Here is a 23,848-nt window from a genome sequence, read left to right as displayed (position 1 = left end):
ACTTTTCCAGAGTGTAATTTTAACATAATGCTAACAAGTCCGTAGAAGGATACCACAATTTAAAGCAGACAGTGTCTCTTTTCACTATTCTGATACATATCGAGATTAGGTGGAATGGCAATAGTGCTGAATACTGTGCTAGGTGTTGAAAAGTCACAAATGCTTTGAGTAGTATCCAACAGAGAACATTGGATCTCCATGTACATTCAGCAACATACAACAGTACATACAACATTCAGCATTATGAAAGTGAATCCTATTTTTCTTCCACCTCTTCATATGAGAAGATAAAACAATTCCTGTCATACAAATACAATGCATTCATCTTATCTCCAAGGACAGGCTTGCTGTGACTAATGAACATTGGAATATAACACCATCAGGAAAGCTGTACGTTCCCCACCCTCTTCCACAAAGAAATGCTCAGAATCATCTGGTACATCTGGTAAGAAAGAGACAAGGCCTAGGACAATAAAGCAGACTTTATTGGAAGTGCCAAGGGCCACAACAATCAAAGCCTTCTCAAAGAGCATGAGGTCTGAGTGAGTGCTAATAGACAACAGCTTAGCTAACACTTCTTCTGCCTCTACTAACTCTTACCTGCAATCATTTCTGAGAATGCAGGCTATCACCCCAATTTCCAATACGCTTACAGTATTTCCACCCTGGTCTTTATTTGTATCCAATACCTGGGGCATGTTCGTTAGATGATAAGCTAAAAGCAGGTGAAGTTGCTGTTTGCTGTATATTTTCCATTGAGAGAACAATGGGCTGTGCAAAATGCAGCAGCAGGCAAGAGGCGGCATCAGTATTCCAAAGTCTTGCTTGTCATCTGAGTTTGGCACCAGCCAATCTGATAACGCATTTCACTTCCCGGACAACCGTTCCTCCTTTCGTTTTGTTAAGATGTACTTGAAGAACTCATACACAGACCATGCAATAGCTGTGGAGGGCATCTGGTAAATGACACGTGCCTGAACCCCACGGAAATAGGCAGTTAGCCCGCCCACGCGGTACACCGTCCTGAATGCGTGAGCCATACCTGTGATGTGCCCACTGATGTTGGTATTCAGTGCCAAGGCTTCCTGTGTATTCAGCAATGTTTTGCAAACGTCCAAAGGTGTGGTGACAGCAGCAGCAATGGCACCTGCACAGGCACCTGCCACCATGTGAGAACTAGGGTTGTACTGTCTGTGGGGGTTGAGGTGCTCCTGTAAGGATTCATATGCCATGAAATGGATAGCCTGAAAGGGGATGTTCATGGTCAGCTGAGTGGTATAGCTTCGGTAGAAAGCTCCTGGACCTTCATTGCACCACACAGCACGCACACAGTCTGTTACTCGTTGGTATGGAGAATTGTACATCTGCATTCTTTGTTTTACCACTGGAAATGGATGACAACCGTAATTCGGCCGTAATGAAAGAGGGGAAAGAAAAAAAATTCTAATGAATAAAGAGGTATAAACAGTATGCATTCAGTACACACACACACACACACACACACACTCTTATGCTTCAGTATTCAATATAGTCCTCACATAAGCCTCAGTACTGGAATAAACTATCAATCCAACTGCATAAATTAGCAGACCCAGATGACTGCTTTCTAGATTGTGAAAAATATTTAGGACCACTGGAATGAATTTTGATTTTCCTACAAAAACATGGAACTTGAAGCCATGTTACAATGTAATTTTCACTCACTTTTTCATGTTTATAATAGGGCAAGACCATATGGTTGAGGCAAGCTTTTTCTGCAGTGGCCCCTGCTCCATGGACATCTTTCCTTCAGAGATCAGAATGGCCCTAACTCTGGTAGCCTTTTATAAGGGCCTTGAAATCTAGCTATGCTCTCAAGCCTGGAGTGCTGAATATGCCAAGGGGCCTGTTTTCTGGCTATATCGTTAACTGGCCAATACTTTGCTCTTGTATATCTTGAATTGGATTTTTATTTATTTTTTGGCTGGTTTTACTATTTTATTGTTTAAAAAGCTTTTTTAAATTTTTAATCATATTTTCTGAATTGTAAACTGCAGTCATTGACGATGATGGGCAGACACAGAAACTGAACAAATAATCATGACTCTTCTTTACTTCAGTCAATGCAATCCATCATTCAAATAACATTTGTAGTATTGCAATGATTTGTAATAATTGTTCCGTCTCCCTTTCTTCTCACAAACACGGGAACATTTCTTGGTGATAATAAAAGAATAATTGTCTTCATGAAAGCTGGAGCATCCAAGAAAAACAGTATTACCTTCTGCTGGATTCATGGCTGCATCGTGAAGCAATGTTGCCACACAGCCTGCTGCACCTGTAAGACAAGAACTGTTAAATGTGAAGAAAAGTTGAGATGAGACCCGTGAGAGTCTTAATGATATCCCAGATTAGGCCATCAAAATATTATATATGTGATAACAGGGACATAAGCCATTCCTTTCAAGGGATAAATAGCTTATGCAGAAGTAAGCCTTAATTTTCAATGAGAACAGCAAAAATAATCAAGATTATGATACAATGTTTCTCCAAATTATTTCCATTTACACACTAGAAAAAAAGGAGAAAATAGAATATCTTGCAAACATCTTACTTAAGATCTTTGTAACAAACAAAGCAGACAAAAGCTAAGGTTATTCTATTAGTAAGCTGTGCAGCATTTCAGTTTTGATCTTCCACAAGCGTTACAGAAAGAGCAAGAGCACAAATATAGCACCTTTCTGCTGTACTTTAAAGCTCCAAATCCTTTCCCAGTATCCCAGGGGCAGGAAGGAATATAAATCAGGAAAAGGTATAGCTACTTAGCAAATGCTAATTTCACAATCCTCCCTCTGCAGCATCTTTTGGATCCTGAATCTGAAGTGTTGTATAAACCTACTATTTACATCCTTCAAACAGTCCTCAACTTATGACCATTCATTAAGTGACTGTTCAAAGTTGCAACAGTGCTGAAAAGGTCCATCCTTGCTCTCACAACCATTGCACCACCCTCATGTTCATAAAATTGCAATTCAGGCACTTGGCAACCAGCTTACTTTTAATTTTATAACCAATGTCCTACAGTCACGTTAGCTATTTGTAACTTTTTTGCCCATTTGCAGCAAAAAATGCCTATTCAAAAGAATGAGTTCACACTTATGACCGAGGTATTTGCTTAATGACTCCAGATCTGCTAACAACCATGGTGATTCACCATTCATAAAAATGACCATAAAACTGGGTCTGAATCAACTTATGACTGCAACAACTTAAGATGGAAATTCTGGTGATCATAAGTCGAGGACTATCTATATTGTCTTTCTCTTAAAAAGTCAACAAGATTCAGGGGATGATGAGTTATGTCTTAGATTTTAGGAGATAGAATACCACAATCAGATGGTCAAAGATTAAATAGAAGCTTTAGAAATAAGCTGTTCTGAGAAAGCAGATTTGACTGAAGGAATGCAAGAACACCTGTTACAGCAAGCCTGGAATTCTCCCCATTCAATTAAGTTGCTAAAAAAAGGCATTGAGGCAAATACAAGCATATGTATCTGAAGCACATCAGTATGCATGTTTTAAAAAACAAATATATGCAAGCAAAATCAGTCATTCTTGTACCATATCACTTTCTCACATAAGATATAAAAACACATGCAAGAAACCTTATTTGCCCGTTTTATTCCCTAAATCCCTACAGGCCACATATTGCTCAGACATACTGCTAACATAGTTTGCTGCAAGCAGATCACAGCATTACGAAAGAATGTCCTCAATCATGAGGGTTCAGAGTACTAATGCCAGAACAATAAGAATAAATCTGGCATTCTCTCACTCTGAGCCCCAACTGGTACAACTAGAACCCCAGGATGGGGTTAGGAGGCAGGAAGGGATAATACCGTTGGCCACGTGACTATTGCCCCCAGCATGGATAAGGTTGGTAAGTGTCTTTTTCAATTTTTCGTAGCAGGCGAAATACAAGGCATGGGCAGGACCAGCCCCTGTAGCTGTGATGTTCAATCCACGCATAGGTCGCCAGATCCCTTCAGTTCGCACAATCCGCCACAAAGCCTCCAGCACATTCCGGTAACGAGCAGCAGGTTCTGGTTGCAGGCTTTGCATCCTTGTCTGCCAGTGCGGGGATGGGGGGGAGGGGGGAGCAGGTTAGATACGTTTAGAGATTCACTCAAATAAGTTCTCCCAGCCAAACTCTTTCCACCCGCTTCCCTTTTTACAAACCTTCAGCGTTTGAGTCTCTGCTTTAGTTCTGCTGTATGCTTTCTCCCTACTTACATGTGATTTTTGCAGACAATATGATTCAGTGAAAGGTGTCTGGAAGTATAATAAACTTCCAAAGAATCACAACACCCCCCAACACCCCCCACTTTAACATCTCCTGTACAACGGTTGAGTCCAATCTGTTTTGCCGGCAAAAGCAAGGGGCTTGTTTTGAGATGGAAGAAATAGATCCTACTCCTCAGTCGCTGGTGGCAGTGCTTCATTGTCATCTCGGGACTCAGAAGACCGCACATTGCCACTTCCGCCGCCAACGGCAAAGGACACAATTACTTGTTGCTCCCTCTTCTTCTTGGCCTAATTCAGGGGGTAGGCAACCTCGGCTCTTTTATGACTCGTGGACTTCAACTCCCAGAATTCCTGAGCCAGCCAAGCTGGCTCAGGAATTCTGGGAGTTGAAGTCCACGAGTCATAAAAGAGCCGAGGTTGCCTACCCCTGGCCTAATTCATAATAACCACCCCGAGACACACATCCTTTTGACCTTCTGTCAAATCTCCTTAACGCTTATCTGAAACGATTAGGATGGAGCCGAACGATTCTCCCGCGACCAGTCAACGTCCAACATCACGGAGCAACGCGTGGCTCCTGCGTGACGCCGCTCCAGCCCGAGACATCACCTGTGCCTGCTCCCAGCCCGTCCCGCCGCCCCTCTGAGGCCCCAGCGCGGCCCGCCGCCTGTCCTCACCTTGACACAGTCCACCGGGTACATAAGGCTGTGCTCCAGCACCCCAGCCACAGCCCCTGCGAGCATGTGGGTGGAAGCGGCGGAGCCGCGGGGCAGGGCCTCGTAGTCCGGCTCCGGGCCGGTTTCCGTGTCCGTTCCTGTCCCTCCCTTCCCGCCGCCCCCCGAGGGCCACGGCCACACCCAACCCGACCCTCCCCCGCCATCCCCGCCCAGCAGCAAGAGGAGCAGGCGGCCCGGCGCCGCCGCGCCCCGCTGACCGGGCCCCGCCGCGCCGCCTGCCCCCAGCTCCATGGCGCCTCCGTCGAGTCGGCTACGGGATACCCCGCTCGGTCCTGCGGCTCCCGCTCAGTCCATCCCGCCTACTGGCACTGCGGATTGGTCGCCATCCGTATTCGCGCCGCCCTAGGCCAACGTGAATTGGCCGGTTGGCAAAGGCCGGCCTCGAGCCCCGCCTATCAGAAAAAGATATTTGGCGATGCCTCTTTGACCTTTCGTTCCATCCTCGCTCCATTGGACATCTTCCCGTGGAACGCGCTTGCACGTCGAAAAAGGAAACAGTCATTGGCTACGCCGCCTGTCAGGCTGGTAGACAGCCTGGTAAGAAGGGCTCGCAGCTTTCTATGGCGCGTGTGGTTTGTTTGGAGAAGCTGGTCGGTTTGATTTTAAAGGTGACGTCGCCGTGGGTAGCATGTGTTTCGGTGGCTCGCGAGGGAGGGCCGCGGAGCGAAGGGCTGGTTGGAAACTCCGCGGCGTGGCCAGCTTCTAAAATTACAGAGAAACCAATCAAGTCGAACTTTTTTTTTGGAGCGAGTCTCCTTTAGGCCCCCGAATTGGGCAATGTTCTCGTGACGTCAGCGCGCGAAACTGGAACACCCGCCCCTGCGCTGACCCGGACCCGTGACGTTTCCGATACCGCAATTGCTTAACGGCGCTTCGGGATTGAGTCCCGAGAACCGAAAAGTCCCTCCGCATTGCGAGCTGATTGGATACAAGGTCAGAAGGCGGGGCCGTGACTGCCGAACTGCTCAAAGGTAGCCGTACTACGTCACCACCACCCTAGTCCCCATTGGCTGCCTCTGCCGAGCTCGCTCGCCCTGAGGACGTGGCTGGAGCGCGAGCTGCGGGACAGGTGCCGGGCGGAGGAGCGAGCGGCAGCGGTGAGTCCCTCCTGTGGCTGCCGGTGAAGAGGGAGGGCGGGAGACCCGGGACCCTCCAGTCTTGGAGGCGCAAAGTGGGCTGGTTACTTTGTGGCCATCTGGGAAGTGGGGAGTCGGGGCTCACTGGGCGCTCTCTTCCTGGCTTTCTCCTGGATAAGCGCAGGGATCCTGTGGCGGAAAGGAAAGAGATATGCAACTCCCTTCTGGAGATCCTAGAGGACGCTAACAGAATCTGGACGGCGGGGTGACCATATGGCCAGGTGAGGTGATGGGAATGTGAGGTCTGGCCAATAGAGCCTCTTACCGCTACATTTCTTCCTTACCGTTCGCCCTTCCTTCTTCTTTCCCGATTCGAGCTCTGCATCCTCCCCAGACTGCATGAGGATTGGGATTGAGCGTGTTTAAGAAAAACGGCGTCGGCCTCCCGGCTGCTGCTAGGTTAGAGTGGGAAATAAGCTTATGTCTGGTCTGACGTTTCGGGCAAAATATGCTTCTTTTCCCATCCCCTCGGTCTTATCAACGGGCACAGCACAGTCTGGCTAGCAGCCAGGAGAGTTCAGGGATCACACTCGGTGCCAGTTCAGCAGAGAGGGTGACTGTGATTCCTGTGGGTGTGGAAAGTGGGAGACAAGCTTCCTCCTTGTTAATCAGTTTTGAAAGAGGAAGCTGGCACGGAGGTAGGTTGAGACTTCCCAGAGAAAAAGCCCAGGGAAGAGGACTCAACCTGAATTCTGAAGACACAGGTGTATTGCCTCTGTCAAATCTGACAAGAAATTTGAATCCATGTCTGTTAAGGAATGCCGGCGGGTTATTCCCAGGGGAAGAGCGTTCTCTGTGGGCGCGCCTGCCCTTTGGAATGATTTACCTGCGGAACTCCGGACCGCCCCCGATCTGCGTTCATTTCGCCGGGACCTGAAAACCTGGCTTTTCGATCTATCAGGCCTGGACTGAAGGGGTTTTAGCTTTTAAATATTGTTTTAATTGTTGGGCTTAATTAATTTAATTTATTTTAATCTATATTATCTTTTATATTGTATTTTATGCTGCCCTGTAAACCGCCCTGAGTCCTTCGGGAATAGGGCGGTATAGAAATCTAATTAAATAAATAAATAATAAAGCAGTAGTACATAACTGTATCAAAACAAAATCACTGTCTGCTGCTGGAAATTCTGAAAACTGCTGTCCAGTCCACTGGAGAAAATTGGGCTGAGGGAGGCAGATGTAAATCATTCATTACAGTTGTATGCATGGATGTAAGTCTCAGTACAGTCCAACAGGAGGAATTGCAGTGCAATAATGCACAGGATTGCAGTCTTGTTCATTTATTCAAAGGATTTATATCACATATTTCAGCTGGCAGGTTTAAGTTTTTCTAGTAAGTACAAGCCTTCTCTCTCCTCTTGCTTCCAATGAAAGCAATGGTGAAAAAAGAATGTTCAGGTACCGATTCTACCTATTATAAGAACGTTAATCCTCCTTCTGCCATAGCCTGCTGGAATGACTCTTGGATGGCGGTTGGGGAGGGCCTAATCCCTGCTAATGACCCTCCAAGGATATCCGAAAGTGTTCCTGCTTTTGTTTTTTTCTGCATCCATCATGTGGGAGAACAGCTGCCATGAGATCTCTGGGTAGTGGGTACAGAAGCTTCTCAGGGCTGTTGATGGCATAAAAGAACCAGTGCTACAGACTTTAATGTTCTTATTTACCTGTGAAGCTCGTGTATTCCCAGTTATATTATATGCTGTCTCCCAACCTTATTGAAAGATTTCCTCCTATTCCAAACTTTGAGCCAAATTGATTCTTTTGTGGATATTAGAAACATCTACACTTTTCTCAACCTTGGCAAGTTTAAAATATGTGGACTTCAACTTCAAGAACTCCAGATAGCACAGTGGGGAATTCTGGGAGTTGAAGTTCATGCATCTTAAACTTGCCAAGTTTGAGAAATACTGCTATAATTATTGTACTTATAAGCAACAGTAGCTGACACTACACTCCAGTCTTTGAAAAACTGTCTTTTCTTTTTCCAGAATCAGTTTTTCTTACCTGTTTCCAGCATCTTGGCACTTCACTGTGCCTTCAGTGAGCCTTTGTCTCCGTCAGCGTTTCGCCCTGGTACTCCTGTTATTTGCAATCTCTCTTCTACTGATTGTGGCAATTAAAAATCTGTGGCATTGGAAAACTGATTCCCGGGATAGAGAGTTTGAAAGGTAGGTAAGTGTAGCATTGGGTTGAAATGAGACCTGCTAGGATAAAATTATGCTTTCCAGAGTGGGGGTGGGGGGAGACCTGGAAGCTGCAAATAGGAGCCTAATTCCAAAAGCTGTCTGCAAGCCAAATGTTTTGATGTGTAAAACATTTTATTTATCTATCCGATTTCTATAGCTGGCCATCTCAGCAAACGACTCTGGATGGCTCATACAATACAATTAAAATACCAAAAACATTTTAAAACAAAACAGTAACCATTAAAATACTAAAAAATTAAAACAATTAAAAATGACCTGTTTCTTTTCCAGCCACTTACAGAACAGAAAAGGAATTTAAAAAAGGGATGGTAGTGAGAGGAGTCAGAATTTGACCAGTATTCCCTTTATCCCTTCTTGTCATTGGCAAATTATCCCCAACAGATTACATCTGAGAAAATACAATTCTTGACAGAAAAAATTTCCATGTCTTCAAAGAGAACTTTTATGTTTTTAAAATCCAAATCACATTGATTTATTTGTTATACAAGATCTCTATTCATTGTGGATAGCACTTCTGTATGCAGAAATAAGTCCAATTGTAGCCAATGCAATTTACTTCTTAATAGGTATGCTTAGGACTACAATCTAATTAGATCTCACTGTAAACCCTGTTAAGAGAGAAAATAAGGTCTCCATGTACAAATTAGCTGATCATCAAAATACATTGTAAAAGGCATTTTAGAAAGAAAAAAACCTTGAGAACAATATTAGAATAGAATAGAATAGAGCTGGAAGGGACCTTGGAGGTCTTCTAGTCCAGCCCCCGCTTAAGCAGGAGAACCTATACCATCTCAATGTTGTTCCAATGGAGCACAAATCCTCCAGTAAAGAGAGATAAAATATATGCCCTAAAACAAACAGTTGTTATACAGAGCATAGAAGGTACTGAATGCTTGTTACCAAATTTTGAAGATATTATGTATGGACAATATAAATTCTAAATTGTAGATTTTACTTTAGATAACAGAGACTGATTTCCTGTAAAAATTATCAAGGGAAGAAAATGATCACAATTTATGTCATGTAAAATCTTTCTGCCTGATTTTTTTTCTAATCTTAGCAGGCAGAAAGATTTTAACTTTATTTAAAACACTGATTGAAGCCTAAAACAAGTTAGAAGAGGTTGTAGTGCCTTCCCCCCCCCAATCCACATTCTCTTATTGATAGAAGTTAGCATTTGTTCTCCTCCAGGTGGCGGGAAAGGAGCTGTCTGAACTGAATTCAGCTTGTATTTTCCCACTAGTAAAAGTGATCATGTTTTAATAATGCTGGCTGGGGGGGGATTATTGTGTTAGTTCTTTCCCATAGAATATGGGAAAGAACATCAGCATTAAGAGCCCAAGATATGCGCTGGAAATCGTTTATGAAAGCCAGAACAATTTTGTTCCTGTGCCTAGAAGCTCATAGGCTCTGGATGGAATGAGATAGGTTGAAACTGAACCTTAGCAAGGTGGCACTGATTGCATAAAATCCCAGTGTCGTCTCTTAGGGGTAGCACCGCCTCTAAAGGAACAGCTTGCTAATAAGTGCACAGTAATGAAATAGGCATTGTTAGCTACATTGTTCAGCTTAGATGGTCCTCTTACAGCTAAGGATTCTCCAGTCCCTGAATAACTGTCTTTTGGGGATAACTAGAACCATAGAAAAATCATCTATGAAAAGTCAGCTTGTTTTCTTTGCTTCAAATTTACATATTTTCACACAATGCTAAAGCACTTTTCTATTTGCAGGTATTTAGCACGATATCGTGCCTTGGAGGCAACAGACACGAAGAATCCAGCTCTGAGTTACGGGGTGGTTGTTGACTGCGGGAGTAGTGGGTCCCGGGTCTTTGTGTATTATTGGCCACCACACAATGGGAATCCTCATCACTTACTTGACATCCGACAAATGCGAGATCACAGCAGTGAACCTGTGGTCAAGAAGATCAAACCAGGTTTGGAATTTTCTAATTACTTTCTGTTACAATAGGCAGACATCCATGAAAAGCAGGTGGCAGATCCCATAGTTCTCCTTGAGGTGCTGGTGTAAACATCTGTACTTTGGCAAGAGATAGTGTTGATGTGACCATGGCTAGTCATTTTTTATCTGTTTTTTTTAATTCTAACACCTGTACAAGCAATTTCCCCCCCCCACAAATTCTATTCAATGCAGTGTAAACATTCAGAGCAAGAATATTATTAACATAGTTTGTAAATTATATATGTTAATTACGCACACACAAGATAAAAGTTGGATGAAAACCTCTCTTGTTTTCAAAAAATTCATCCATTTTAATCAATTTAATCCCACTGCTAATTTGAATTTCAATTTTAGATAATGGAATAAAATTTACCTATTATATGATATGGTCTTTTTTCTTCTCAGACAATATATTGTTTCATTATTTTTAAAAAATAGAGATAAACTGGTGAGTGAGAGAGCATTTATTCAGTATTAAATGATCCATATACAGCTTCCACGTCTGAAATATTTCTTGAGTAAATTGTACAGTAAATTAATATGCTTAAAATATTGCATTTTTAAAAAAATGCTATTCTTCTTAAAGCTTTATAAATTACATTAATATTTCCTAATTTTTTTGGTTTAGTCAAAATGTATTCAATTTGAAATTTGGAGATCCCATCCTCATTAAGATATAAATATAACAAACCTCGTTTTATTTAAGGCTTTTTTAAACTAAAATTGAAAAAAAATCAACGTTATATTTCTTAAATGAAAAGGAACAGAATGGAATAAAAATAGCAGTTTTGGTAGAGCAGATATATTAATACCTGTATTAATATATTAACACCTGTAAATGGATAATTTTTTTATCACCTGCAAATTTATACATTTTAAAAGGGTTCAGGAATATAAAAATATATTGTTTCCATTATTAAGGTGTGAAAAATATTGTTTTAGATTTGTTCATACCTTAAGAGATTGGTATTAAAAATACTGTTATCTAAACTTTTGTTATAAAGCCATCTGGTATGTCTAACTTATTTGATCTAGATAAAGGAGACTAAAGAGCCAACTCTTTTCTTGAATAGGGATCTCTACACTGGCAAAAACTCCAGAGAAGGCTAATGAATACATGAAGCCACTGCTCACTTTTGCTGCTGCCTATGTACCCAAAGTCAAGCACAAAGAGACGCCACTCTACATTATGTGTACAGCAGGCATGAGGCTGTTGGCTGACAAGTGAGTGATCAACAACTTTCTTAGACTTGATGCAGGCCTCCTTGGGGGCTTAAAAGCAGGAAGTACTGGACTATTAGACAGGGAATGAAAAGGGAAGATTTCTCAAAGTGCAGAACTCTTGTATGGCCAACCTTTTAGTAGGGTTTTAGCTATTCCTTTTTTCCCATTTTCCCAATTTTGCCCACTATAAAGCAACTCTGTTTTCTTCATTTAACTATAGTTAGTGAAATTCCATTTCCACCACTACCCTGACCCAGTTTCTTTGTGGCTCTGTATTAAACCTCGAAGGTTTGCAAATTTAGAATTGAAAACTCTTGCCCCAAGGAGTAAAGAGATAGGATTTCAGATTGATGGGGCAGCCTGCTATGCTCTCTGGAAAGGTAAACAGAGGAGGGTGGGTAAATATATTAGGAGGAGATATTCCTCATTTGCTTATGGATCTTTGCAGGCAGCAGGAGGCCATCCTGCAGGATTTGGTGAGGGACTTACCCTTGGAATATGACTTCCTCTTCTCGGAATCTCAGGCAGAAGTGATTTCAGGGAAACAAGAAGGTGCGGATCCAAGTTTAATTTCTTTATGTTTCAGAGTGATGCAATGTAAAGGACAGACTGAAATATATGTAGTGAAACCGGATTTGGCTGGAATTGGTGGGTGGATTTGGTCTTGGCGAATTGCTCTCTGGCCCAATGTGAACTGCTCTGTGACTTGCCATTGTTTTGGGGGGTTTATGGATAGTTGAGGTCAGCATCCTACCCCACCTGCTATTGATATACCTATAAGGGGGTTCCTTTTTAAAAGCCTTACAGAAATGGTGTTGGAGCACCAAAGCTTCTCTGCTTCTTCAGTGGGTCTGATGTTGCATTTTGTGTTCTTTCTCTTCCAGGTGTCTATGCTTGGATTGGCATCAACTTCGTCCTAGGTAGATTTGATCATGAGGAAGGTGAGCTTTATAGAAAGGTCTGTTGAAATACGGAGCTTAGGGAGTGGATGGCTGCTTTCTCATTGACAGGTGAAGGAGGGAATTCTATGCAGTTCTTCATTCCAAGCAGCAGCAAGGAATCGATGTCCTATCTCATTATTCCTTTTTGCCTCCTCAGTAGAACAGGAATAGAAATAAAGTGAAAAAGGCAGAAACTCCTTTCCCCTTTCTCTCCCCCCGTTTTCTTTTTTTCTACAATTAGTAATTTCTCTCTCTCTCTCTCTTCTCTATCTGGGCTGCAGAGGAAGATGCATTGATTTCTGTGACCCTGTCAGGTCAAGAAGAGCCCCTGATCCGAAAAAGAACAGTTGGGATCATCGACATGGGAGGTGCTTCCCTTCAGATAGCCTATGAGGTGCCAAGCTCAACCTTCTTTTCTTCCCCACAGCAGGTAGATCGTGACTAGGGAGGGTTTGAAATGGGGGAGGGCTCAACTAGGCTTAGCTTTCTACCACTTTCCTTTCCTTTCCAGGAGGAAGCTGCCAAAAGCTTTCTTGCGGATTTCAACTTGGGATGTGATGTGCAACACACAAAACATGTGTATCGGGTCTATGTCAATACTTTTTTGGGCTTTGGAGGCAACTTTGCTCGGCAACGATACGAAGAACTGGTGCTGAATCAGACCATCGTTCGCAACAGGTACCCTGCCCTTGTGCTGCTGAGCCTGAAATCATTTTCTTAGGCAATTCTTATTCGTAATAAGGTTTTCCGGGGCTAGCAGTTGCACTTTCTGTTCCCCACACCAAGGAAAGCCCAAATTAGGGTTGAGGAACTACATGGGTCAATGAAGAGAAGGTGGATACTGCACAGAATCCAATTATATACACAGAAAAAGGGGCCTTTGGCGTGGAGGATAAGGTTTAATCAGAGGGCCCATTCTGTCTTTCTCTGTAAAGTCAAAAATTTTAAACATTATTACTGCCCTATATAACAATTCCCTTTTCCTGCTACGCTATTCTAAATTAGTTGTTCGTCAAAATTGGAATCGGAGACCACAGGAATGGTTGAAAAGAATTCAGAGTATTTGGTACAGAAAAAGTAAATTGAGGAGTGCCCTTTTGGCATATATTTCTCTTAAGATTTCATGACTAAATCTTGCTACATTTTAAAAAGCACCCTGCAATCCATCCGGTCTTCTAGGGAAGTTTGTAGAAAAGTCTTTAATACAAAAATCACAATATATGGTTTATGTAACGGGATATGCCAAAAATCACTCCATCTTAGCCAGTTAACAATGATTGGCTGGTTGCATCTGTTTCTATACGACTGAACTTAAAATCGTGACTCCCAGTGGTTTATATCAAAATATAAAAACCAAAGAAAATCGAAACAATCCCATTGTGCTGAAAAGCAAGGCAGCTCTGAAGATAGTACTCCTATTGCTGCCACAGATGATTATGTCTCTGAAAGTCAGCTTATGTGCTATGGTTGATTTTTATAGTTTCAAGTCTTAAGTTTCAAGTACCTGTTATTAAGATGTGTGTGCATGTGTCTCTGTCTCTGTGTTTATTTGTTTTAGGGAACCTCTGGGAAGTAATGAACTAGGGCAAGGGAAAAGTTGGCATTCTGACTTAGTTGATGCCATGAATTGGGAATGCTGTCTTTGATTTTTACAGATGTATTTATTCATTCATTCATTTATTTATTGTAGGTTGCACAGTGTACAGATAGGCATGAATCCTGAAGTGCCAGTCTTAGACCCATGCCTGCCAATGGGACTAGAGGATGTTGTGGATAAAGGTGGGCAGACAGTGCATGTCAGGGGTCAAGGTGATTGGAGGAGCTGTGCAAAACAACTGCGCCCCCTGTTGGCTGGAGACAACAGTAGTGGAAGTTCTTTGAGCAATTCCTATCAGGCATCTATTGATTTTACGAACAGTGAATTCTACGGGTTCTCAGAATTTTACTACTCCACTGATGATGTGCTACGTCTAGGAGGACCTTATGAAAGCAGTACATTCACACGTGCTGCCCAAGTAAGTATGACTTTTGCCTTGATAATATTCTCTGCGTCTTTTATTTTTTTACGCTAATCTCCCTTTGCTTTACTACCTTCCAGGATTATTGTAGCCTGAGCTGGTCAGTATTGCTACAGAGATTCCAAAACAAGCTTTACTCACCACATGCAGACCTCCATCGTGTTAAGTAAGGAGCCATTCTTGCCTCTTACAGGAGAACTGGGGGTAGAAGATGTATTGAATCCACAATCCTATTTTGCAGTGATGGGATAAGAGCCTTAGAAATCACTAAGATAAGTCCTAGTTCTGCATTTTGTAAATGAAACTGTATATTCTGTTTGCAGGTACCAATGCTTCAAGTCTGCTTGGATGCACCAGATTCTGCATGAAGGATTCCATTTTCCCAAAGATTACTCTAGCTTGCGTACAGTGCAGTTGTTATATGACCGAGAAGTGCAATGGACATTGGGAGCCATTCTTTATAAAACCCGCTTTTTACCTCTCAGGTATGTTATTTCCCTGATTTTTCTCTAGGAGTCAAGTCATCTTGGGAACTCGCAAAGTTTCTCCCGAAAAATTGTTCTTCCAGAATTGTGGCCTTCAGACATTGCATTTTGCTACAGTCTATACATCGTCATGCTCAGTCCTATGTTGTAGAATTTTTTAAAGCTGAAAGTTAAGGCATTTTTTTTACAGAAAATATGAAATTAGAGCCAAAACCCTGTAGAATGTGTTGATTTTTTTTAAAAAAAGATGAAAGATACAATGCACTCTACACAAATTTGATTAATAAGAGTAAAATACTAAATATTAGAGGATATTTCCCTTCCATTCATAAATTGTTTGTGGGACTTGAACTAACACAAGCCAAATTATTAGGTATCTAGAACTTAAATTTTCTTCCTGCATTTGAAGGTTTATTTGCCTTCCATTTTTGGTAGCTGAAGTTCTGTCACTTGACTTTCAGAGCAAACCAGGATATATAAACTCATGTGAAGGTTAGATAGGAGTGTAATCTTCTCCCACTGAATGGGTCCCTAAAGTGTTCAAGTCTCTGGGTAGGGCAGGTGATGCAATATACAGAAGTATCCAGAAAGGGAGCTTTAACACAAGAAAGATGAGTGGGAGCTCTATGTCACAGTCCTTCCACCTTTGACAAAATAAAAGGCACTATAAGTAAACAGTGTCAAAATTCCCATTAAACAATATCGCACAGTAGCAGGTACAGGTACATTAGGGAGAATGTGATATACAAGAAATGTGTGTAACAGTACCCAATTTCTGTTCTGTGCCAGGGACATCCAACGGGAGAACTTCCATCAGTCACACAGCTCTTGGTTCCATCTTTCCTTTGTCTACAATCATTATCTGTTCTTTGGATGTATTCTTGTGGTGACGCTTGCAATTGGGCTCTACCTCTTCCGTCTGCGCCGTATCCACCAGCAGCCATTGCAGTCAGCACCCCTTGATCTGCTGTGGCTAGAAGTTGTACCATTGCCATCCCAGGAAGAAAACTCCTGACAAAAGAATGCTATCAGGACGATCTCAGTGACTGTCCAGTGTTTCCTTATTGGCACTGGTTTTTAACAGACCCAAAGCTGTGATTCCCCTTCCCCCCCCCAGTCCTGAATACTGTAGCACTTCTCATCAGCTTCAGAGTGGCTGCTCAATAATACTCTACCCCAAGGGCCATGGCTGCCAGGGGATTTCAGATTGTGTCTGAAGTCCTTAGCTGGGTAGGACAATCATGTTGCAGGTGTTACAGGGCAAGGACCAAAGGTTCACTTCCATTCCTATTGGAGTTGGAAACAGTATCAATGCAAATGACCAAAGAAAACTCTGCTCAGGAAAAGGTGGGTGGGAGAAGTTTCCATGGGAGATTTGCAGGACCAAGCAGCTTTTCTGACAGATCTTCGGCAAAGGAAAGTGAAGAGATACTGGTGCTTGGCCTCTGTTTTGAAAAGAGGCTCCTTGTACCAGTGGCTGAGAGAGAAACAATGTTTGAAAATGGACGATCCATTGGACAAAAAAACCCACTCTTTCAAAACAAGAAGAAAAAGAAGCTGTAATTGGCTGCTACTTTCTGCCTTCTTTTTCCACTTGTGGTTTTCGAGGACCTGAATTTTGCACATACAGAGCATGGAAATTCTGTCAGATTCCCTATTACATACATGATGAACGTTGGCTCATTGGAGATGCTCCTTGGGCACTTCATCTATTTCTAGTATTGCAGAGTATTCAAAGTATTTTGAAATACTAAACCATCCTGGATAACTGTCTAAATCAACGGTGGGCTACATTTCACAATGTATTTGTTTGAATACTTGAAATCCAGTTAACTGTAGCAATAAATTACATTGAGCTACATAATCAGTTTCTTGAAACCATCTTTGATGTTTCTTTTCCATAGCCTAAGGGGCTACACAAGCCATTATTTCTCATGTGCCTTTCTACTTGGTTGAAGATCTAAAGGGAAAAAATACTTCCAAAAAAAAGTTGGAATGCTTGCACAGAATAAACTCTTGCATTTCTACTTTTGGAACGGAGAGTCATTTATTGGCTTCAGTCTTGTTTATTTAATTTATACCCTGCCTTTATTATTCTTATAAATAACTCGGCAATGAAGACATACTCCTTTCTCCTATTTTCCCCACAATAACAACCCTCTAAAGTGATTTCAAGGGGGAGAGAGTGAGTCACCCAAAGTCACCCAGTCAGATTTCATGTCTAAGGCAAGACTAAATTCATAGAGTCCTGGCTTCTACCCTAGTGCCTTAACCAGACTAAACTGGCTCTCAGTCATCTGGGTAGGTAGACTGAAATCATACTTGGCAACAAAATCTCCCAAAATTTGATTTTGGTAAAGCTGTTCTTTAAAATGATACAAGTGATATCAGCAGTTTCATTATAGATTAAACTCTCCCAAGCCTGACAAATAGGACCCCACCAACAGAAGGTCACAAACAGTACTTTTATTTTCACAATACAAGTTTATACCATATTTATATTTACAACTGGTACTTAACATGGACAACTAGAAACATCTTGCAAATACATTCTGACGAGAACCTTTGTATGCAAAGATCAAGATGTGGAGAAATCTATAGATCATCTATGTCATTTGAAATGAAGAAAAATGCTTTCTCTTATTCAGAAGGATGTTGTGAAGCTCTTATCAACAGTGATTCAATCTCAAGGGTATAACCATTTACTGTACTGTACTACTTACTTTACTGCAGTTACCAAGGGAAGGTCCTTAATAAAAACATTAAGGTGATAATATGGCAAAGTATCAGTTAAAATTGGAAGGCAGGGGATGGTCACTACAGTGGAAATGGGCTGTAAAAGATCCACCACACTTTCAACTGGAAAGGACATGAGTGAAGCCTGAAAGAGAAAGATTACCATCCATGAACTTTCCCAAAAGAGAGAACCTGTCTTAGAACTATAAATTGCTTCCCTTCCCTGCCTTACAGAGACAAACAGAATAATAGCCTGTTTTATGGATTCATAAATTTTGGTCATACCAGCGCAGGCATAGGACAAGTAGAGTCAAACTCAGGAACTCTTGCAAATAATAATGAAGTCAATCCTTTTTTCTTTCCAATTGTTAGTTGGTTACAAGAGGCTAGTCACTTCTATGCTTTTATGAGTATGAATAGGTTGATACATACCTATTAAATTGGTCTGTAACAGCCCAGGTCATTCCCACTGAAAGAGCACGTACCAGATGGTATCATTCTTCAGCTGAGGGCCAAAGAGAGGATTGGCTTGAGAAAGAATTGCTAAAAGCCAACTGCAAGGGAAAAAAGATAAAATTGCTGTATGACAGTCACAATTAAGAGCAAAAAATAAATAAATAAAAGCATGATCTGTATAATTGTTTATGATGAAAGATAAGAATTAGTAAAGAACACAAGGGTGAATCTGAATGTAAGTCAAATTATTAGGAAGTATCAAGAGGAAATTAGGAAAAAACAGACATGAAGTGAAATAGTGAAAGCAAAATAACATAAAATGAAAGTACAGTACAAATGTTTTGTATGAAAAAAAGTATTAGAAAATAGAATAATCTCCCAATAGAATTAATGGGAAGAGGACCTAAGGAAAGAAGATATAGAAGCGATTTGGATGAGGATGAAAGGAATTATATTACAAAATACCATAACCATAGAGCTGAGTTATGCTTATGAGAAATGTGGGAAAGATGCTTGGTGGAATGATCTTGAGTACTTTTCATTCCTTTATCCATTTTATTATATATAATAAGGTGAATAAAGGAATGAAAAGTACTTAATAAAACTGAGTAAGGAATAAGGCAAGGACATGCAATGCCCCATGTTTGTTTGAAATACTTAAGAGAAAAAATGCCCGAGGAATGCATCTGAAAACAGAAGAGCATTGGTTCTAGACATAAATGTGCATGTATTTTATATGAATATATTGACAGCTTGTTGCCTGAGAGGCTAAATGATGTCACAAGAGCAAGATACTTGTGCCTGACAAAGACAACAGAAAGAACATTTGCAAAACATAAGTGAGTTTTGCCCCATTTTATAACTTTTCTTGCCACGGTTGTTAAGTGAATCATTGCAGTTCTTAAGTTAGTAACCCAGTTGTTAAGTGAATCTAGCTTCTCTATTGATTTGTCAGAAGGTCGCAAAATATGACCACAAGGTCCCGGGACACTGCAACTCGTAATATGAGTCAGTTGCCAAATTGTCTGAATTTAGATCACATGACCATGGGGATGCTGCAATGGTTGTAAGTGTGAAAAATGGTCATACATCGTTCTTTTTCCGTGCTGTTGTAACTTCAAATGGCTACTAAATGAACTATTGTAAGTCAAGGATTACTTATAAATAGTAACATAGCTTGGAAAATGGTTACTGAAGTTGGGAAAATAAAGGAAGAAATATCATAACATGCAATTGCTGAGAAATGTAATAGGCAACCCATGGTCAATTGGTAGGATGGATGTTTGCCAACAGAAGCAAAATAAGTTTGTATAAGACTCTGCTACTGCTTACTCCATTATATGGAAGTACAAATTGATGTGTCAAGACAAACATAAAAAGTAAGTTGAACAGGATATTTAAGAAGTGTGGGATAAAGTAAGATTTAAGTAATGAATGAGTAATGAATGGAAATTGAATACAAAATGAGTGATCAGTATGAAAGAAATGAGGTGGTTTGGTTTGGTCATGCAGATAATGAATAAGGACTGATTTATAAAACATATGAAGAAAAGCAAAAGGGTTAAAAATGGAAAAACCAAGAAAATTATGATTGGATGGAGTTGATGAAATACTAAAAAGAAGAAAAGCTAAAGGACAGAGAGGAATGCATGTGGAGGTGCTAGAAGAAAATGTAGTTTGCAGCAAGGAGAGAAAAGTAGGGAGTAATATAATAATGCTGGTAAATTTACACAGAGTTTCTTTTCTTGCTTTTAATGTTTTGGTTATTGCTTCTTGTGCTTTCTGCATAACCGTACATACCAGATTAGGATACTACAAAGGTATATGATTGGGATATGAGCATGTATATATTTGATGGAACAAAAGCCTTAAATGTTATGTTAAAACAATATGCTTACATGCTGGTTAGATTCCTACATTAGACTTCCATTTACCAATTTTTTAAACACACACAATATACTGAGGCATAAACTACTCAAGGAGTTTAGGGTTACAACACATTAAGTGCTAACAAACAACCTATAATACAAACTAACCAAGCTTGACATGTTGTTCACATACAGTTGCTAGTCTTTTAACAAATCTACTTAACCACATCATGCATTCACACTGTTCCAGTGGCACTGCAAAGTAACATCATCCTACCAGCATGATAAGAATTAGCCTCTTCTAGCTCAAATTACCGTTTATTTTCCCAGTATTCAGAAAGAAGGAATTGGGATCATATTACTATAGTATATCATCCCCAGTTACAAAAGCATATGTCTTTTTTAGAAACAGCCCCAGCTATCTTGTTCCCATCACGCATGATTTACTTACAAAAGATAGCAACAAACAGCAGTTGTCACCAGCATGGTAATAATTACTCTAAAGAAAAAAAAGGGAAAAGTTAGAGAAATATATAAGAAAATGTCAGGAGAACAGTCACAAGAATTATATCCTAGCCTTCTATACGCATAAAGTAATTGTACTATAAATTATTATTTTTTAATGTGCCTCATGTAAATAATTTCCTGCCAACAGAATCCTACCAGATGATCTACCTAAGCCTTTTGGCAGTTATGTGATTATCTATTTACAGATTTTTTTTAAAAAAAAACACCTAGCAAAATAAAGGAGCATGCATTAACACAGGGGTCTTCAAACTTGGCCCTTTTATGACTTGTGGACTTCAACTCCCAGAATTCCCCAGCCAGCTTTGCTGGCTGAGGAATTCTGGGAGTTGAAGTCCACAAGTCATAAAAGGGCCAAGTTTGAAGACCCCTGCATTAACACTTGTCCCTGTTTCCCTTTGGTGAAATGAGATACCCTGTTCTATTACAGAGCACTGATCTGTGCTGGCACAAGTATTTGAAAAACGAATGCGTCACTTAATGTCTCTTGCCCCACCCCTGGCTGGGGATTCTGGGGTCTCAACACACCTGGAGGGCACTGGAGAGAGCAGGATAGCCCAGTATTTCTCAACCTTGGCAGCTTGAGAATGTCTGGACTTGCCGGCTGGAGAATTTGGGAAACTGAAATGTACAAATCCTCAAAGGATGAGAAACTCTGAGCTAGATCAGCGTTTCCCAACCTTAGGAACTTGAAGATGCGTGGACTTCAACTCCCAGAATTCCCCAGCCAGCATAGCTGGCTGGGGAATTCTGGGAGTTGAAGTCCACGCATCTTCAAGTTCCTAAGGTTGGGAAACGCTGAGCTAGATTAACAGCTTTAAAGTCTTGAACTCATCCAGAGGCGCCGATAGCTTGGAATGACAGAGTGAATTGAGATTGTGCGAATGGGAAGGCGAGGAGGAGATAGACGGGGAAAGAAGCCTCACCCGCGGTTGGGCCCCTTCGGCACGAGCCACGGACCCGCAAATCCCACGAGCCCCCAGAAGATGGAGAAGAGGACCATCGGCAATGCTAAACCGTGCGCCGTCATAGCGAGGCCGTTTCGGATCGACGAGAGGAGCTGTCCACTTCTGCAGAAGCAAGGCTCCGCCTCCTCTCCCCGATGCCTGTATTCATTGGTCCCTTGGACAACCTCTCCGGCTTGCGTCGCGTCGGCTTGCGTCGCAGGCGTCGCGGTGATTGGCTGGCCCCTGGTCTTTCATTGATCCTTCTTTGGGAATTTGGGATCCGCGCAGGTTATACAACACTGCCCATCTGGCGTCTGCCAAATCGCTTCTAACGAGCCTCGAACACTTACAGTATAGAATAGACCAGGGGTAGGCAACCTCGGCTCTTTTATGACTCATGGACTTCAACTCCCAGAATTCCTGAGTCAGCTATGCTGACTCAGGAATTCTGGGAGTTGAAGTCCATGAGTCATAAAAGAGCCGAGGTTGCCTACCCCTGGAATAGACCAAAGGTTTAGTTTAGTTTATTAATATTTCTATACCGCCCTTCTCCCGAAGGACTCAGGGCGGTGTACAGGGCAAGAATAAAACATAAAGTTACAAAAATTAAAAAGTTATTAAATACATGCCCATAAAAACAATAAATACATTAATAAAACCCCCAATAAAATGATAATAAAAACCCCAGCAATCCCACCCTCAGGCCAGGCCGGCTTGTTCAAACAGGTATGTTTTCAGATTGCGGCGAAAGGAGCGAAGATCCGGCGCTGTCCGGAGCTCAACCGGTAACTGGTTCCATAGCTCCGGAGCGCCCACAGAGAAAGATCTCCCCCTGGGGGCCACCAGTCTACATTCTCTGACCGGTGCCACCCTGAGGAGTCCCTCTCTGTGGGAACGCACAGGGCGAAGGGAAGTTGACGCCGGCAGCAGGTGTTCCCTAAGGTACTCCGGCCCCCTGCCATGTAGGGCTTTAAATACCATAACTAATACCTTGAATCTCACCCGGAAGACAACTGGCAGCCAATGCAGCTCACGGAGCAGAGGTGTGACATGGGAGTATCGGGAAACTCCCAACACAACTCTCGCGGCTGCATTCTGTGCCAGTTGGAGCTTCCGGGTGGTCCTCAAGGGCAGCCCCATGTAGAGAGCGTTGCAGTAGTCTAGTCGTGAGGTCACGAGCGCGTGAGTGACCGTGCATAGATCATCCCGGCTTAGATAGGGCCGCAACTGGCGCACCAGGCGAACCTGGGCGAAAGCCCCCCTAGTCACAGCTCCTATATGGTCTTCCAGGGTGAGCCGTGAATCTAGGAGGACTCCCAAGTTGCGAGCCCTATCTACGGGGGGTAATAATTCGCCCCCATAACGAGAGGTGGAATGTCCGAATAAACCCGGGATGAAGGTATGCAAAGCCACTCGGTCTTGTCGGGGTTGAGTTGAAGTCTGTTCCTCCCCATCCAGACCCGAACCGCCTCCAGGCAACGGGACATCACGGTGAGGGCATCACTGGGGTGGTTTGGGGTCGAAAAGAAAAGCTGGGTATCATCAGCATACTGATGATACCCAACTCCAAAACCACGAATGATCTCACCCAGCGGTTTCATATAGATGTTGAACAGGAGAGGCGAGAGGACCGACCCCTGAGGAACTCCACAAATGAGAGACCTCGCGGTCGACCTCTGCCCCCCTGCCAACACCGACTGCGAGCGTCCCCGGAGATAGGAGGTGCCCAATCGATGAGCCGAAATATTTTATTTTTCATATTTGTACGCCGCCCATCTTCTCAAAGAGGAACAGTTTCTAGAGTATTTGAGCGACTGCTGACTGATAGTAAAATATCAGCAATATTAAGTAAGGAACCTATTTTGAAAGGAATTAGTCCCATTCTGATAATTACAAGATCCATTCATAGGCTTAAGTAAAATTAATTTCCTTGGATCTTAAAAAGAGGTTAATACACCCAAAATGTATATAGCTTAGTGAATATCTCAGCGAATGTTTAATAAGGACTGATTGCAAGTACCTTATTTTTGGAGATGCTATTAGAAGTTTTCAGAGAAAGTAGTTTATAAATATTGGGCAAAAAAACCCTAAACTTTCGGAGGATAATATTCCTTTGAACTATATACCTATTACATGGAATTTGATAGCTGGACAACATAAACGTGTCCTTACTATAGCTATAAGTGATATTACAGCATTGAAAAAATAAATGTATGGCTCCATTTATTCAATGGATTGAAAACCTGATTGCACTTCCCACTTACAAGTGGATTGTCTATAGACTATATAGAAAAGTATAATCAAATACAGAACTCATTT

The 23,848-nt window shown here is 41.9% G+C and overlaps 3 protein-coding genes across 7 annotated transcripts; 1 reads left to right on the top strand and 2 right to left on the bottom strand.

Moving 5' to 3' along the window:
- Positions 1-464: 464 nt before the first annotated feature.
- SLC25A28 (solute carrier family 25 member 28) lies at positions 465-5,267 on the bottom strand. Its single transcript, XM_083364471.1, has 4 exons — positions 4,962-5,267; positions 3,879-4,107; positions 2,261-2,317; positions 465-1,384 (listed from the first exon to the last, which is right to left on the bottom strand). The coding sequence occupies exons 1-4, from the start codon at positions 5,250-5,252 to the stop codon at positions 867-869; spliced, it is 1,095 nt and encodes a 364-aa protein (XP_083220597.1). The 5' UTR covers positions 5,253-5,267; the 3' UTR covers positions 465-866.
- A 328-nt stretch (positions 5,268-5,595) lies between these two features.
- On the top strand, positions 5,596-17,019 carry ENTPD7 (ectonucleoside triphosphate diphosphohydrolase 7). Of its 5 annotated transcripts, none has more exons than XM_083364451.1 (13): positions 5,596-5,992; positions 6,282-6,378; positions 8,149-8,328; positions 10,098-10,303; positions 11,403-11,553; positions 12,002-12,105; positions 12,438-12,494; positions 12,776-12,924; positions 13,006-13,172; positions 14,185-14,509; positions 14,593-14,678; positions 14,836-14,997; positions 15,787-17,019. In XM_083364451.1, the coding sequence occupies exons 2-13, from the start codon at positions 6,371-6,373 to the stop codon at positions 16,010-16,012; spliced, it is 1,821 nt and encodes a 606-aa protein (XP_083220577.1). In that variant the 5' UTR covers positions 5,596-5,992; positions 6,282-6,370; the 3' UTR covers positions 16,013-17,019. The 5 variants fall into 5 exon arrangements, 4 of the variants coding, with proteins under 4 accessions (XP_083220577.1, XP_083220575.1, XP_083220574.1 ...); XM_083364449.1 differs by having other exon boundaries at positions 6,277-6,378; XR_014492726.1 differs by lacking the exon at positions 5,596-5,992 and adding an exon at positions 5,998-6,118 and having other exon boundaries at positions 14,593-14,673; positions 15,787-16,018.
- Positions 17,020-17,443: 424 nt separating this feature from the next.
- On the bottom strand, positions 17,444-21,898 carry LOC310641410 (V-type proton ATPase subunit e 2-like). Its single transcript, XM_083364447.1, has 4 exons — positions 21,509-21,898; positions 20,509-20,556; positions 18,166-18,287; positions 17,444-17,878 (listed from the first exon to the last, which is right to left on the bottom strand). The coding sequence occupies exons 1-3, from the start codon at positions 21,610-21,612 to the stop codon at positions 18,194-18,196; spliced, it is 246 nt and encodes an 81-aa protein (XP_083220573.1). The 5' UTR covers positions 21,613-21,898; the 3' UTR covers positions 17,444-17,878; positions 18,166-18,193.
- Between the last annotated feature and the right edge of the window lie 1,950 nt (positions 21,899-23,848).

The sequence above is a fragment of the Vipera ursinii genome, assembly GCF_947247035.1.
Source record: "Vipera ursinii genome assembly, chromosome: 5".
NCBI classification, from domain to species: domain Eukaryota; kingdom Metazoa; phylum Chordata; class Lepidosauria; order Squamata; family Viperidae; genus Vipera; species Vipera ursinii.
The sequence above is the reverse complement of the archived record's forward strand: the minus strand, read 5'-3'. Positions and strand labels throughout refer to the sequence as shown.